At 35.3% G+C, this 17,174-nt stretch overlaps 1 protein-coding gene across 1 annotated transcript in view; it reads left to right on the top strand.

The window, feature by feature from the left end:
- The window catches only part of LRMDA (leucine rich melanocyte differentiation associated), a 601,978-nt gene that overhangs the window by 346,447 nt on the left and 238,357 nt on the right, over nt 1-17,174 (top strand). Inside the window, exons 4-5 of the mRNA XM_058029718.1 lie at nt 1,119-1,258; nt 9,728-9,854. Of these exons, the coding sequence (XP_057885701.1) occupies nt 1,119-1,258; nt 9,728-9,854 (267 nt within the window). The remainder of the gene's footprint in view (nt 1-1,118; nt 1,259-9,727; nt 9,855-17,174) is intronic.

Genomic DNA, 17,174 nt, shown 5'->3' with positions numbered 1-17,174 from the left:
TAGCAGCAAAAGTGAACTGAGGATTTAAAACAATAGTTTGTCTCTAACAGCAGGAAGGAATAAAAACAGAGCAATGAAATATCCTTTAATTGTTTTGCATAATTAATACTCTTGTTTAAGTCAGTTGATCTTTAAATATTGGAAAGCTTTCACACACACATGCACGGCATATTTTTTGAGAATCACAGCAATATCTTTGTATATAAATTGAAGTAAATTAGAATGTATATTTCAAGTCTTAGAGATTGTCATACTAGGCCATAACAACAAAATAGTTATTTCATCAATTAACAAATTGAAGTGCAAATGGTTGAATATTGTTGTTAGGCTTAATCCTAACGTGATTTCCAGTACTGCAATGGTTAAAGACAGTTTAACCTTTGTTTGCTTGTTTGTTTTATTCTGGTTTACAATAATGAAGGTGTACCCTTCTTATTTATGTTCCCAGAAATACAGTTAAGTTAAAAAGCCTCACGTACATCAAAATAAGAGCCTCTTTTAATGAAAAATTTTATGCTTTACAAGACTTTAAAACTTCACATATAAAGTGTTTGTAACACTGAAGTCTTTAAGTTGCACTTAGTAAAGCATTAATTGGCATATCCTAATTGAGTAGTTACAAACGTGTTGCTGTGATGCTCAAAGCGTTTATATGCTGGGAGTGAACCTGGGTTGTTGTGGCTTGACTTTTTTCTTTTTCTTTTTCTTTTTTTTTTTGAACTCATTTTCCAGTGGACTGAATATATTAGTGATGAATGTGCTGTGAAACTAACTGTTTGTTTCCATGCTGGAAAAGTTTCATGGCTCCAGCAATTGCTAGCCATTTTACCACACAGCATCCATCATTTTGTCAAAGTTTTAATGTTTTGTAGTGAACCACCTAGGAAAGAAAGGCGGAGAAAAGAATGACAAAACAGCCCAATTCTTTCATTCCATGCCAAAAAACTGACTGAAGTTTATCCCTGTTTGCCCTTGGAACAATTAATGTGACATTTTCCTGAATGCCATACTAAATTTGATTGTCAGTTATTGAAATGTATGTTTAAATCAGCAGTGATGCAACTCCAAATGCTTTTTTCATTAATGTCATTGAAGCCTTAACCCACTACCTTTGACACATAACAGAATTAGAAAGCCTTTTGGACCATTTGGCTGAAGTTGTGCCCTCACTACAGTATCTCAGTTTGCTTGGAAACATTGCTTGCCCAAATGAACTGGTCTGCAAAGAAAAGGATGAAGATGACTACCAGAGATACAGGTTAGTGTTTTCATTTGTAGATGTGATAAGGCGCGAAAGTTTTTGTTTTACTACTGGAAAAATACTAAACTACAGTCAAGCCAGAGTCTCAAACAAACACCTACTCTATTCTGAAAGCATTGTAATGTTCTGCCATGAAACACGTGGGAATTTGAGTGACCCCCATTTCAGTGAGACCATACTCAGGAACCCTGTTTCAAGAGACTTTTCAGTGCTGTATAGCACAGGTCTGAGTCGAGCAGGTGTGCACAGGATTTCCTGAGTGTGAATATTCGTATACCCCTACTCAAGGCACTTCCTTCTTTAAGGCCAAGATAAGGTAAGGTTTGCATATACTAAGGGTGAAAGGCAATAAAAAAAAGAAAAAAATCACTCCACTGAGCCAATTGCCTTGTCTTCTGCTCAAGTTTGATATGGTGCTACTTTGCTTCTGCTGTAGTTATCAAGCCACTATTAACACAGAATAAATGACTCCTCCTATATTGTGCTGCTTCACTCAGAGCAGTTACATGCTAATGAAAAAGCCCCAAACTATCTTTAAACTATCTTTATAATGTAGTATCAGTGAGCTAGATTACACTGGAGGTTACCTGAAATTTAATATGGAGACTTGATAAAATACTATAAGTCCAACTGAAATGTTGCTAAAAGTTGTAAGGATTATTTAAAAAACTCCAGAAATACTCATAACTGATGATGGTTATGAATATAGATCCATAACTTATGGAATGTCTGCTAAGTGATGTAATTTTCAGAGCAGTTTTATGGGGAATTTATGGCCTTGAATTTGTTGCATTCAGAAATGGTGAAGGTTAAGCAGCAGCTCTACTGTCCCAGATGTGCACATATACTTTTTAGTTTGTTTCAAATTTTTGAAGAGGCTTTCTAGATCGTCACACTTTCACCTTTTAATGATTCCACTTTTGAATCCAGCTTAGCGTTTTTGTTTTCACGGAGTAGAGCAGCCTAGGTTTAATAAAATATTTTCCCATTGCTTTCACACTTAAGTGGAAGGTATGCCTACTATCCAGCTTACAAGACTATAATAGTGCTGTCTCTATGTAAATTTATGTGACGTGCTCTGAAAATTGCTTAAAAAATGAATGATATTTCTACAGTTTACTGTTTTTCACTTTAAGTATGTTTTCTGACAATATGTCTCCTATTAATCATTTAAGCAAAAGTAGTATGTTAAAGGAGCCATTCAGAGGCAAGAACCCATGGTTCATTTAGTGCTCTCTGAAAAAATTTCTATTGATTGACATCCTCTGTGGTTATGTGATGTAATATTTATAATATGTCACAGAGCCATACATCAAAACAAGCACGTCCCTTGTTTCATTTCAATGCAAAAATGTTGATTTCAGAGAGGTCAAGGTAGTTTCAGGTCTCATCGTGGTAAACCACGGTGTCAAAATGTGAAAGGATTCTATTTATATATTTGCTGGAAACTGTAACATTGTTTCCATTTTATTTCCTCTCAATTTTTCAAAACCCTGGATCTTTTTTCCGTATAAACTAGGTTGATTGAAGTAATTTTAAGCAAGAAGAATGGGCTTCTAATTAGTTGAATGATTTATGGTTCTGCTGCTATAATGGAAGTTTCCTGATCCTTTTCCATTATTATTTGTTGCATTATATGAAATGTATTTGCTAGACAGCATTAGACTCAAAACCCAAAACCAGGGATCAATCAATTGATCTATTTGCCTATCTTTAGGGGAATATATATCACCTACACAATGGAACTGATTACAAGTGCTCCTCTACTTTACTCTGAGTAGCTAATCCAGAGTTTTTGATATGCATTCTAAGCATCTTGAACACAACTTTTATCTTCCACTTTCAGCATTTTTAATGGTTTGAAATAGCTTTTTTTCCCTAAGATTTTTTTTAGAAATTTATCAGAAACCATCAAGAGATTACATTCATGTGAAGTTGAATTATGTAAAAACTTGAATTATGAAAACATTGTGCTTCTCCATAGCTACAACTAGCTTTGTTTTGTTCTCAATGGGAACTTCTTTTTGTAAATTTTTGCACTGACCATTGGAACCAGAGCTTCATTTTTCATTGAGCTTTAATTTTGTTCCTACTGAGTTCAATTAGAGTTCAAGCTATTTAATTCCTCAACCAGAAAGAGAAAGGTGCTAGAAATCAAAGCTTTACTTAATCTTCTAATTCCAACAAACTGAAAAGATCTGTTAACCCCCCAAAATCTTAATGTTAAAAAATGTGGAAGATCATTTATTTGAAAATTCAAGGTCCAGTAATTCATAATGATCATAAAAACAGAGGTTAAAAGTAGTATTATTTACTTTAAAAATGATTAGGTTTTATCAAAAATACTTGGAAAATACACAAAAGTATGCTTTTGGTCAAGAAATGATGATCTATTTCTTCAGGTGCTCCATTGGTATACCATTCCTATAATTTCGTTACTAGAGCTCTTTCATAGTCTTACATTAAAACTACATTTTATGCTGAAATATTATTGTGTTTTTTTTCTCAAAGTAGTTACTGTTTGTATAAGAACTATAGCAACTTTTGAATCAGATTTTTTTAGGGAAGAAGAAAAGTTTTTTTTGCCATCCCTACTATTCCTTCGTATATTTAAAATGTGTAGGAAAAAATTGATGAAAAAATCTCTGGGTTATTGGAATTTTTGCTTGGACAAAAAAATGAAAATGGGACGTTCCCTTCTGTGATATTTTTATGAGCAAACCTGTTTGGTTCATTTTAAAGACTCATGTTTTTTTTCCCATCCTTGTTATCATGGCTTTAGTTTCTTACTATTAAGAATAATCTTTAAGTTCTCTTTATCTTATTTTTGAAGCTTTCTATATTTGGGTTAGTATTTTGCAAAGGTATATTTTGGTGGTGAGGGCAAGGGAAAGCAGAATATCTCATATGTAATGGTGATAGGAAAATTTAAAAGCTTTTGGCTACAATAGGAAGCAAGAAACACAGAAAAATGGATTGCAAAACAGAGTCCTCTAAAATAACCTAATCTCCAGTCTCTGCTTTGAAGATTGCAGGAAAACAAAGGTCATGACCCAGAGATCAAAGTAGCAGAAGTCAACACAGTAATTGCAGGTTGCTTCTGTTGTACTCACAGTTGGTCAGTCCTGTGGGTGCATTGTTTGCAGAGAAAACTTCAAACGTGGTGTTAGTGAACTGTGAAAAATCATCTGGGTCACAATGTTGTATTACAAAGCATTTGTGAATTCTGCAGGTGACCTCACCTATTTTCATTAAAGCGATATGATTGTGAAGAATTCATGCCATGTGGGAAGTTTTCCGTGCTTGTTCATTCTTCTCTGCTCCTTATTGACATTTCCTGGAATGATGCATTCATTAAATGCTGTTGACATGGAAACAAGGGCAAGTGGAAACAAATGCTGGAGTTTATTTTAAATTAGCTTAAAAGTACATGTACTAGATATGCTATCTTTGGCTGGGGGAGCAAATGATGATAACCTTATGAAGTCCTCTTAAGATAAAACAGCAAGAAAGGAAGTGCATGTGTTTTGGATGGATTAACTTTTCAAACTAAAACAGCTATTCCCATCCCACAGTTTTGATTGTGAGAAATTATGAGTCTTCTAGCATTTTCAGTGTTCTTGCAGTTTCATTTTGTTTTATTGTGGTTTTTTGTTTTATTTATTTTTTTAATTGCTACAGGATTTGCTTTTCTATTTTAAATAGTCTTGTATTCGGACGGTGATATAAATATATATATTCATTAAGTAGTAGCAGACTAGAAGTCCTCACTCTGTAATGAAAATAATGTTAATATATATAATGATGAGTACCAGTGAACTTACTGTTGAGGCTCTCTTTAAGCAGGAGGGATTGAAGCCTGTGGTCATTCTTTGTATGTTCTTTATGAACTTAATTAGATGATAAGGGTATTCCCTTACATCTGTATAATCTATGAACCTGTGCTGCTTCAGTGTTTGAGTGAAGCCTTGTCATCCCACCAGTACCTGGAAGGAAAAGTGTGCTTGAAGGACATCAAATGGCCACACAAGGTCCATCTGAGAATAGCCACTGGAAGGGCTCATGAGCAAGAACAATTACCATGCTTTTGTTCAGCCAAGTAAATCGAAGTACAAAATACCCAACTGGTTTGTACTAACACAGTAAATTGAGGCAAAACTCTAATTACTGTTACATATGTAGAGAAAGATTTTTCTAATTCACCGAGTTTGCTACACTGAAGAAGAGCAGAGTGTGTTAAAATATTGGGAAGTGGTGTGGATTTCTGCATGACTTGCAAGCCCCTCAGAATTACATGGTCATCACCAAACAGTGCCAAGGCTGCTCAGGGTCTCATGTATCCTCTAACAAACCTCATGCCAACATCCTGCCCTCTCTTCTGGAAGATGCTGGTTTAAGTTTATGACCTGTCTTCCTTATCTGTGTATTTAACAAATGCTTTTGTTACAGAGGAAATTCTGTAGCCAGCTATATGCTGTTTGGGGGTAGAAAGGTAAATTTTTTGGGAGTGCAGAAGAAACAATCACAGAACATAGTGTTTATGACAGTCGTTCACTGTCATAAACATGTTTCAATTCTTCTGATTTCTTTTTTTTGTCTTTCCCCGTTTAAATGCTGATCTAACTTAGCCGACTTCAGATTACTTATTTTTTTCTAGTTTATAATAATGTAACTGAGAGCATAATCAGTCCTTCAAAGTTTGAAGTAGGCATATTATTTATGTTTTGTGATTGTTAAGGAAACATAGTAGCACAGAAAACAGAAAAATGAAAGTAAACACTTTCTAAAACAGAGCCGGTATGATACAGGTAGAGTTGGATACTTCTGCATTCTTGTTGGGAGATATTTCTCAATTTTTCACAGCAGTTTTTTTTTTTAAATTAAATATTGATGCATATAATACAGTTTTATGTTCCAGGTTTTGTTAATTACAGTACAAACTGGAATACTATACAGAATCTAGTTCTTACAATAGTCTTTGACTAAAGGTTCAGCAGAAGGGTTTGCAAATATGCCTTTTTTCCAATATCCTGGCAAGTCTCTAGGAAAAGTCTTAAAATGATGTTTATTGCATGCAGCCCATACAAAATTGGTAAATGAGTTTTTAATCTTTATTGTAATTTTTACTAAACTAAGATGTAAATAACATTAAATTTTATATTCTGTAATGGTTTTCCATACCTGAGTGGTCCTGTTGGTACGATGAACACCTGTTATGAGTTTATTTTCATGAGACTGATGGCACCCATGCCAAAAGGCAAGATGGGGGAGATGATTCTGAACAAAAGAAGGTGCAATTTTACTTAATAAATAATTTCTTTAATCCATTAGGAATTAGATGATCAGTTTACAGGCAATGATAAGTGGATAAGTAAGCACCTTCCTGATGTGTCTAGTTTTTACTTTTCTCTCTTTGAATCTCACCTTTATCCTCATCACTGAAGATAATAACCTTTTTTCACATCACAATAAAGGTGTAAAAACCCAGTAACAGCTGCTTCAGAACATATGGAGCAGGTCTAAGTTTTAAAATTATTAAGAAAAAGAAAGGAGGAATAGAAAGACCCTGCCCCCCAACTTCCAATCTAAATAAACCTTTGTAAACTAAATGTAGAATTGAGTAGATGGATCTTTCTTCATTAACCAGTATGCTTTTAACTAGTGATTTTACAAGTCTGAAACAGGTGCAATGTGTCAAGCAATTTATGGGTCCCAGTGCCTGCCATAAAGTATTTTATGATGGCTGTGTTCTGTGTTATTAGTAGCTGTCTTTTTCTGCAGCCATTGGTGTTTGATAATAGTCTTAAAACACCCAAAATTACTTACCTGCAAGCAACATTCCATAGTCCCTGTTGACAGTTTGAATAAGTTTAGTGCCCTTTTGTTGTACTTTACCTTCAAAACAAACTGATTGGACCATCAATAGCTCCTGAGAGCTGACAGAGGCATGTCATCTGCTCTAACCCTCTGATAGTAGGTTATCTGTGGGAGTTAACCTCCCCGCATTGTTAACCGAAATGTTTTATGTACTATGCAACTTTAGGATACTGCTGTGATAACCTTAGTAACTAAGTCATACATCACAGTAAAGAGATTTTGTGCAACAAATAACCCTGGATTAAATTTACAAGGGTTGAATTGATATTGTAGAGTGTTCATTCCCAGGCTTTGGTAATCCTTTCCTGTATTTTTTATGGCAAACTTGAGTTACATTTAGATTGAAGCTGCATCTTCATATTTCTAGCTAAAATAAATCCAGGAAGCTTGCTATTTTTCCTCAGCCATTTAATATGAATGCATTGCATTATTTTCAAATAGCATAGTTACCTTTTATCTCACATTTTGTAAAAAGAATATTAATAAATGAGATTCCATTTTTAATCACATTTTAAAATAATTAATTGCACCTATACCCTCCTTCTACCAGTGGGATAATATTAATGGCATCTACTTTTTAGTATTTGCTCTGCTTAAGGAGTGCAAGTTTGAAAAAAAGAACCAACCCCAAACTGTGACTTGTGGAGTAGTTTGCTGTTTCATTTGTGTGGGTAGGGTTTTTTGGTTTTGTTTCTGGAATTGACAAGTACTAGTGCTAATTCTGTTTTTTGAAATGCAGTCAGGATGGATTAAAAATACAAAAATACATTTGTATCAAGAAATGCTATTATAATTTTAAGCTCTTTTGAAATGATTGAGAGACTGACATTAGGGCTGTGATCCAAAGTCAGCATAGATGACAGTGCTGTCTTATTCTGTTGTCATTTTTGTTGCAGCCTGCTTTTCAATGGCATATTTCATTCCATCATTAAACATTTGCTGATTTTCTAATACCGATGTTTTCTTCACCTGAATATTCATCTTTTCTCACCCTACACTTAGTGGGTGTCTACTCATTTTTAGCTTCACTCTTCTTCACTCTTGACATATTGTTTCCTTCTGTACATGTCTTCATTTGAAAGAATCTGTTGTCATCAGAGCTTTTCTGCCAATAATGCAAGATGGATAGCGTCTCCTCCAGTGAAAGATAAGGGCCAGCAAAATGCCAGGGAGGACTGGAAGGGCAGCCAGGAAAGCTGGAATGAGTCTGAGAATGTGTCTGTCTCACAGGTCTGTAGCTGTTGTTTAAGAAAATGGTCTTAGGAGATGTTCTGTTTTGTGAAGTGACTCTTTTTCTTCTACTGGTATAATTGAGAGCCATAGATTGAGGATTCACATTTAAATTGTCTGAGCATTTCAGAACTGAGTACTGTCAGTTAAGTTGTTAACAATTTATGAAGGTGTTGCTTCAGAGGAATGGTGTACTTGATGGAAAGCTTTATTTGCAGCATTAAATTTTGCTTGGTTTTAGAAGTAATTTTCACACGTTTATCTGGTTTTGTCAACAGTATCATAAGATAAACTTCTACCCTTTGAAACATTGGGTTTTTTGTGTTGTTTTGTTTTTTTTTTTCCAAAATGTTATGCAGAGTTTTCAATTTCTTTAATTTCTTCCTCCCAGTGCCAGAGGGGATCAGTATGAGGTGCAGCTCTCTGACTGACTTGGGGTTTATGCAGAGCAGCTAAGCTGGGGAGCATTATCATCACCTTTCTACCCCCTGCCAGGAAAAGTCTGATATTGCCCTCACTTTGCAGTGTCTGCTTCACATTTGGTTGACTTAATGATTTGTGCTTGAGGTGATTCGATATTTGGATTTACCATGGTTGTACCTTGCTTTGGTTTTGCTCTGCCGTGTTCTCTCCCTCCACAAGGGAGAAGCCAGTAGTCTTTTTCTGAGTCTAGAAAGCTGCTGTCCTTCCAGTAGAAATGATAAATAGAATATAGTACTGATGAATCCTAATAAGAACTTGGAATTCTTAAAATATATTTCCCACAAATAGTCTCTTCATGTGTGCTTCTGCACTTAATCCTGGGCTGGAATCTGTATTCTGTAAGGCCACCTTGTCTCTCTGGTGGGACCAAATTCAAATTCTCCTTCCAAATGCTGATCACTGTGTTTTTAGGAAAATAAAATAAAAAAATCCAAGAAGTGTTTGCAAATGGGAAGAGTTTTTGCAGAGAAGTTGGCTGGCAGTTTCCCATATCTCAGACTGATTTTCTCCCACAGTGTGGGTTGGAATCTTTGGTATCACTCAAAGTTCCTTTTCCCAAACAGGCAATGCAAAACAATTTCCAAGTTACTCTGTTCCTTGGTATGCTTTATACCTCACTAATATACAGAGAGAACAGACACGTCTCTGGTGATTATTGTGTTTGATCCACCAGTATTCAATGGTTTTGGCTCCATTTGAGAGAATAAAGTAAGTATTATAACTTTGCACATAAAGTACATTGCATGAAAAAGGTGAATACAGAGGGGAGACAAAGGCTGTTGTTATTTTTGGCTGTCATTTTTTTAGTCGTTGAGTCTGTGAGTATGTCTTTGTGCATTACTGGATTTTAACTGTGTGTATTTTGATATCTGTCAGATATTTTGTCCTGCACAAATTGACAAACCTGAAATTTCTCGATACTCGGAAAGTCACCAGGAGGGAGAGAGAGGAAGCCTTGATAAGAGGTGCCTTCATGAAAGTGGTTAAGCCCAAGGATGCGAAGGTAGGAGTGTAAATGAAAGTGGGAACAATAATATGATTCATTAACACTATTTTTAAATAACTCCAGGAGCCTGGCTGCATCTTTTGCTAAGGTAAAACAAGAGGTGAAACCTTTCAAGTGATAAATGTGGTCAGATGGGGGAAAAAAGCCTTAGTAATTTTTCTGTGCTTTAATGTAGAAATTTACAGGTACCTTTCTATAGGGCTGTGGCCATGTTATCAAATTTCTGGTTTCAACCTCCGTTTCACATAGCAAAGTAACTAATATATGTCACTGATCTTAAAAGAATATTTTTACACTGTCCAAGGCAATGTAACAACTGTGTGATATACTTTTGTGAAAGAATGCAATTTTTCTTTGACAAGTTGTCCCCTGCCTTGTATGTTAAACTTCTGTTGCAGAGTTCACATCTATGGTGTTTACTGGCTTTTATGAACTAGCTGATTCTAATTTTGTATGATGTTACTTAATGTGATGTCCTGCTAATAAACATTGACAGCATCAGTGAGACAGTTTCAGTAATCTGAGCATTTCATACAGCTTCATGCCCAACAACTCTGGGCATCCTGCTGAAGCAATCAGAATGAGGATGGGAATTCTCCACTTTGCCTTCTTTTTCCATTATTGATCAGTGCTTGATAACAGCAATCTGTGGTGTGCTCGGAGTGCTTTAGTATTGCAGAGCTTTCTTGAAACTCTGCTCAAGTGTTCAGTCTACTTGCTTTCTATTTGCTCCTTTTTCTCTAAAGTATACCATCAATAATTTATTGCAGATTTCCAATAATGCTGAATAATAATGTAGTGGTTATGGAAATGCACTGTTTGGTAGCATAACAGTGTTGCTGGATAAATGCATTATCGTGAGTACAATTGCAGTGTATTACAAATTAATTCAGACTGATTAATTTATAACTACTAAAATGTTAACAGTTCTGATATAAACATTGCTTTGATATATTGTTTACCACTGCCTTTAGTCATTTCAGCTTCATATATGTAGTGAATGGAATAAGTTATTTTTAAGCTGTGGTAGAGATCCTATTCACAGCAAACCACCTTTGAATCTGGCCAAATGCAACAGCTGAATTGTGTTAGGTATAGCATATGTATGTCATCTTTTACAATTCTTCTTGTCTAATCAGATTTTGGATCTGGTGAAGTTTTTTAAAAATTTATCTAACAGTTAGATCTTTCATTTAAGAGTCTACTCCGTGAATTGCAGCCAACTTGATAGTGTAAGAGGAAAAAAGTGTCTCTCAAATTTGAAGTTACTTTTCTGGATTAAACCTCTTTTTAAGTCAATAGCTAAGGGTAAATTACTTAACAAATTTAGGGATAACATCTTTACCTTTTATATCTACAATTGAACCTTTTGTATAGTTTTGAATTATTTACCCACTAAGTCTTATGATAAACCATACATTTATTTCAGAAAATTTGTAGAAGGCTCCAATTTACTGTTGTTATTGTCATACTAAAGAGTTTTTTTTCTTCTTTATAAATGGTACAGTACAAATTACTGATGGTAAAATCATGGTAAATTATTTTTATGGCATGAATTAATGCTTCTTAAGGTGCCATGAAATTACCCTCATCATACAGTATTATATACATATCACAGAAGTGGCTAATTTAAAATAAATATTAAATTTGATGCAGATATTGTAAAGTGCTCCAAATTGTTTAGAGTTTGTGCTTATTTCCCAGGATATTCATGCTTACAGTACACATGCATGCAAACTCTTTCTATGTCTGAGAAGACTCATAGAATTTTCTCTGCATATATGCTGTGAAATGCAGCTAAGTATGTGTACAGCTATTGACAGCTCTGCTTGAAGACCACAGCCAGCAGCATTCCTCCATAAATCACACAGATGATGTGCACAATAACTGTACTTTTGAGTTCTGTCATGTGTTATACATTGCATACATAATGGGTTTTTATTCTCTAGCCTTCCTATTTTCTGGATCTTGTGTTCTCTGTTCATCAGCTCCCCTCCCACATAGCTGTCAATATTTTTGACCAGCTTCAGCCAGATTTAGCAGGCAGGTACTGGTAATATAGTTTAAGCTTTCTGAAACTAGTTAGAGATTACACCTTGATCCAAACTCAGAGGAAGATTGCAGCATATCCAGTATTGGTCATCGGAAAAACTTAATAAGTTGACATAGAGATATAGAAGACCTTGATGATAATGACTTCCCAAGAATGGGGTTTTCTTTTCCTTTCACCTAAGGCAGCAGGCACTGTGCCAGCCTGTGTTTACCAGGAAAGGAGATGCAGTGATTAGTGTTTATGTTGGTAGATGCCACATTAAAATCTTCTGCCAGGTTTAGTAACAACAGTGGGCCTTTCAGACCTGCTTTTTCAGGAAAAAAACCCTAAAAACAACAAACCAACAAAAAATCCTAACTTATGTGGCTTTTCCCCCTCCATTATGATAAGCAGGAGATGGTGTGGCTTATTCAGCATAAAAGGCAGACTGATGATCTAAAGGGGCTGTGATGCGGGGAGTTGTTTTCATTTTAGTCTTGACATGAAATACTTGGGAGAGCAAAATACCCCACCAAGAAAAAAATACACAAAATGAGAATAAAAGCAAGAAATTTCCATCTGACTAGCTTGTGTTTACTCAAATGCGAAAGTATCTAGCAATCACCAGTCATCACTAAGTCATAAATATTTTATTTTGTATATTTTTTTAAACTTTCATTATTCCCTATTTTATTTAACAGAACACTACACTTGCTTGTGCTTTGCTTCATTTCATCTTTTGTTGGAAATGCGTCTGTTTTTGATATGACTGTCTTAAGGAGAGATACAATCATTTATTAGAAAACAGTTTAATGTTACAATGCAGTATTCCTTCTCACTATGTAGGTGAGCTAAACTTCATTATTCTGTTATGTTTATGTTTTCTTTTGTCAAAATATTGAACATTGTATCATGCCTGCTTTTAATAAAGACGGGGGAAGTCTGGCTGGATAAGAGGCATTGAGCCAGATGAGGAAGCCTTGTTTAATGACCAGACCATGACCTCATTTCACTGGCATAAGTGTAGCTCAAAGTGGAAGCTGCCTGTCCAGTGTGAAGTGTGTTTCTGGGCATGACAGCATTTCACATCAGAAAGACAGCTCAAGAATACGACAGTCAAAATTGCTTAATTGTGTCCCGGCTTTGTAATTATTCATCTGTGCTTCTACAAAGAGTAGAGTTGTCATCTCTTGACATAATTATTTAAAACTGTACCCCTCTTTGGTTTATAGGTATATGAATTGTGCTTCCAACTGTTTCATTTTTCAAACTTAGGGATGCAAAGCAAATGTGATTTGAGAAAATATGTTAAGACTACACATTTTTACACTGCATATGATATAAATAAAATGAAATTACGGTGTGTTAAAGTACGTAAATTCATATTTTAATTGTCTGTATTCATGATCATTTAATCTACATGATAAAATGTGGATATATCCATTTAAGTGTGTTGCTATGAATAGATACACACTGTCATAAGTCTCTTTAAATATAAACTTAATTATTTAATACTGGGTCAGTCTGCTTGCTTTTAGCAAATACATGTATTTCCCAATATTTCTCAACCCCTTTCCCTTACTGCATTTTTAAGGTTAACATTTTCATCTGTTTTAGATTTGGTGGTGAAAAAAAGCAGATGGTATTTGTTCACCAGTAACAGTTTTGTAGTTTATTGGGCCAAATCCTTGGAAGGTATCCTTAGTTATACTTCCAAGTAACAAATGTAGTATTAAATGGAGTTATTCTGCTTCCTTGCAGCTTTACAAAAGCATCTTGTCCACTGGCTGTAAGGGAACTCTGTACAACAAATATAAGGCATAGTATGGGTGGTTTGAATTTTTCAATATTTTTTCACTCTCAGATGCATTGTTTTCATCTCAAGTTATAATTATGAAACCTGACATAGCATTTGTTCTCTAAGGAACTAAGATGGAGACACTGAAGCAGAAAGGCAAGTCAAATATCTGCATTCCATGTAATAAATGTCTGTGATTCATGTCCACAGTGTTACTTGAAGGGTAGAAGGAGCTTATTTATTATGATAGGAAGAGTAAATATTTAGGCAGTACCATTAAAGAAATAAGGTGAGATAAAATCTGCAGTGTTGCTTTCACATCATCGGCAGTATTCTTGTCTTTAAGCTCACAGGAAAAGCTCTTTATCTAAGTGAGCAGTGCTGATATATGCTTCTATTAAAGTCAGATGAGGCATAAGGAATGATTTTAGTAATTTTTGTCCCAAACTATTTAACAAGAATCATACTTTTCTTGAATAGATGTGTTCTACCTGCTTCCATGAATATAGGCAATAAATTTTTGGCAATATATCTCATAGACCTTTTTACACTCCTCCCCCAGATAGGAAAATGAGGCTGGTTTTAAAAAGTAAATAAAAGGAGACAGATAAAACTTTGGAGAACAGCTGCTTTGCTCACAATCTTTTTACCATTGCCATTGTGTAGAGATCTTGATGTATGTATTTAGAGCATTTGAAGAACATGTAAACAGTAAAGAGCTTCTAAAGTGTAAAGAATCATTGTGTCAGTGAACTGCTAGCTCATAAGATACCTCTTTGAGAGAGCTTCCACATAACAGGGTCCTTTATTGTCAGATGTCATCATTTCACACACCAAGACAAGGACATGAACTTAAGAGTCCAACCTAGACTGTAATGCAGTAAATAATATTTACTTTAAGGACATTGTAGCAGTCATGCATTCATCCATTTTACTCTTGGAAAGTTTAGCTATTTTAAGCAGAATTCCATAACATGTTTGGTTCATAACCTGCTGTAATTCCAGCTGTCAAGAGGGAAGAATAGACACGTGTGGGTCATATGTGTGTTAGAATAGGGAGAAAGACTCTTCTTCAGTGTTGGTTCTTTCATTGATATTTCTTATAAAGCATCCTCATATGTTCTTTGGGCAGGGATTATGTGGATTACATTTCACTATATTAAAAATAGAGAAGGAAAAAGTGATGCCTCTTTGGAAAAATTCTTCCCTTAAAAAGAAGTATATGATTGTCATGAAGCCCATGTCATTTTAGCCATTAATGCTCCCAATGCATTTTTCAGATCGGAAGGGGTGATATTGCTGGAGCTCTGGCCTCAGTCCAGGTCAGGTGATTGCATTCTGCCTCTGTGGATTTCTCTACAGTCTCCATGTACTAAGGCATCCTTCTCCACCTTCTGCCCTCACCTCTTCTGTAATGTTGCAGCGTGCCAGTTAACCAGCTGCTACTTTGCACCTGATATGTGTGTATCTTTCAGTAATAGTGAGCAAATGATCCCTTTGTAAGACTTAAAATTTGTAAAGCACTTGAAAATTCTCTGATGAATGGCAAAAGGCACTCTATGTAATTAATTAATGCCTCCATTGAATTGAAGAAATTATTGTGACAACTTGTTTATTACTTCTGGGTTTGGTTTTGGTTTGGTTTTTTTTTTGTTGTTGTTTTTTGTTTTTTTTTTTTTTTTTAATTTTCATTTGTGGGTTCAGATATATGGAAACTTCAATAATTATATGCTGGCTTTTGTGTTATCTATTCAATCTATTCAATAAAATGCCATTCAGCAGAATGTAACACCATGATATCTGAGAGTAGGATCACGATTGTCTTAGATTCTTAGTGGATCAATATGGCTAGAGTTTTATATATTTTCGAAGGATTTTTTTCTTCTGAAAATGGAAACACTGCTGGAGCAGAGCTTCTTGTAATTCCTCTTTTCTAATACAATGGATCTCATAATCAGATGACATCACTGTTAAGCACAGTTGTGCATATGGTGAATTTTGTTAGAAAAGAAAAATGCATTTAATATGGCATTGGCAAAACTCTTGGTCAGCTTTTGTCTGTTCTTATGTTCCTATAAGTGCTTCTTTTTTTTTTTCCTGGACCTTAAGACACAGTATGCCACATGTGCTCAGTCATTTTGGCGAGTTATTCCCATTGAAATAGTAGTAGTCTTAAGTATCATGTTCAGAATTTATGTCAATTTTTAGCCATGAAACAAAGGTCCAGTTATAATTCTTCTGTCTGGAAACTGGTTGTCACTGCAATGTTTCTGCAGGAAAGAATCAGTGGCAAACTATCACTACCATAGGATCTACCTGGAATTTTGCACATGTTTGTTTACAAGTTGGAAATAACTGTCATGGCTGATGTTCTATTTATTGCTCGTTTTGGCTGTGACTGGGTGTCCCACAGTTTCCACAGCAGGCTTGGCAGTGTGTTTGTGTGCTGGGTTAAGATAAGGCCTGGCTTTGCTGATTCACTGACCCATGAGAAGTTCCCCAGCTGTCAGAGATAAACGTGGTCGCAAGGGCCACTGCCAGTGAAGACAAAGATGATTTGTTGCTGTGATCTTCTCAGGAGTGTGTCTTGCAGCAAGAAACAACTAAAGAACCATGACTTTATCACATAAAATATGATGCAAATACATATAACATATAACATCTTATTGTGAAATGAATGCTAGGGTTTGGTTTTTTAGTGTTGCTGTAGTCAGATGGAGTCAGAGAGGACAGGAAGAAAAGGAAAGGTAAAATGAATGCACTAATATTTCTAATCACTTTGGAAACAATGCAAATGCCCCAAAATAGTAGTCTAGTTCCATTTTTGGTACTCTAAAGTGTACAGCAGACTCCTATAGGGATGATAGATAAGTATCCTACATATGAGATGTAAGTTTTTTTGAAGCCACCATGGGAGACCAGAGCACGAAACTGTAGAGTGGCTAAAACAGCTTTAGAAACTTGGATTTAAGCAGCTGAATCCTGCCTTTCCTGTTGTGCTAAAAGAGAGATTGTGTGCTTGAAATATTGGCAGGTCAAGAACACCCAGAGCATTAGAAAAAATAATCCTTCCCTTCACTAACATCAGCCAGAGTGTGGTCCAAGAGTCAGATAGGGCTGTGATGAGATCATCTCCTAAAAGCTCAATCATATCAGTCATTCTCTCTTCATTAATGACTAAGAACATGACCAATTTAAAGCTGGTTTATGAGTTATTTCAGGAAAAAATATTAATAATTTGTTTTCAGAGAAGGGCTAATATTTCTTCCCTTGTCTCCACCCTTACCAGAAATGTATAGGCCAAAGGGCTATTTTGTAAGAAATCCTGAACATTTTGCTTATGAGTTTCTAAAACTGCTCCCTTTGTCAAAGAAAAAGGAGGCAGCACAGTTTCATCTGCTCCCTTAAAATCATATTGAAGGTGCAGATTATGGTTCCAGTTCCTGAATTTTAACTGAAGCTGGTGCTAAGATTTTTAAATTTTATC

This window comes from Melospiza georgiana, chromosome 8, assembly GCF_028018845.1.
Source record: "Melospiza georgiana isolate bMelGeo1 chromosome 8, bMelGeo1.pri, whole genome shotgun sequence".
Classification (NCBI taxonomy): domain Eukaryota; kingdom Metazoa; phylum Chordata; class Aves; order Passeriformes; family Passerellidae; genus Melospiza; species Melospiza georgiana.
This window is presented reverse-complemented; position numbering and strand designations above follow the sequence as displayed.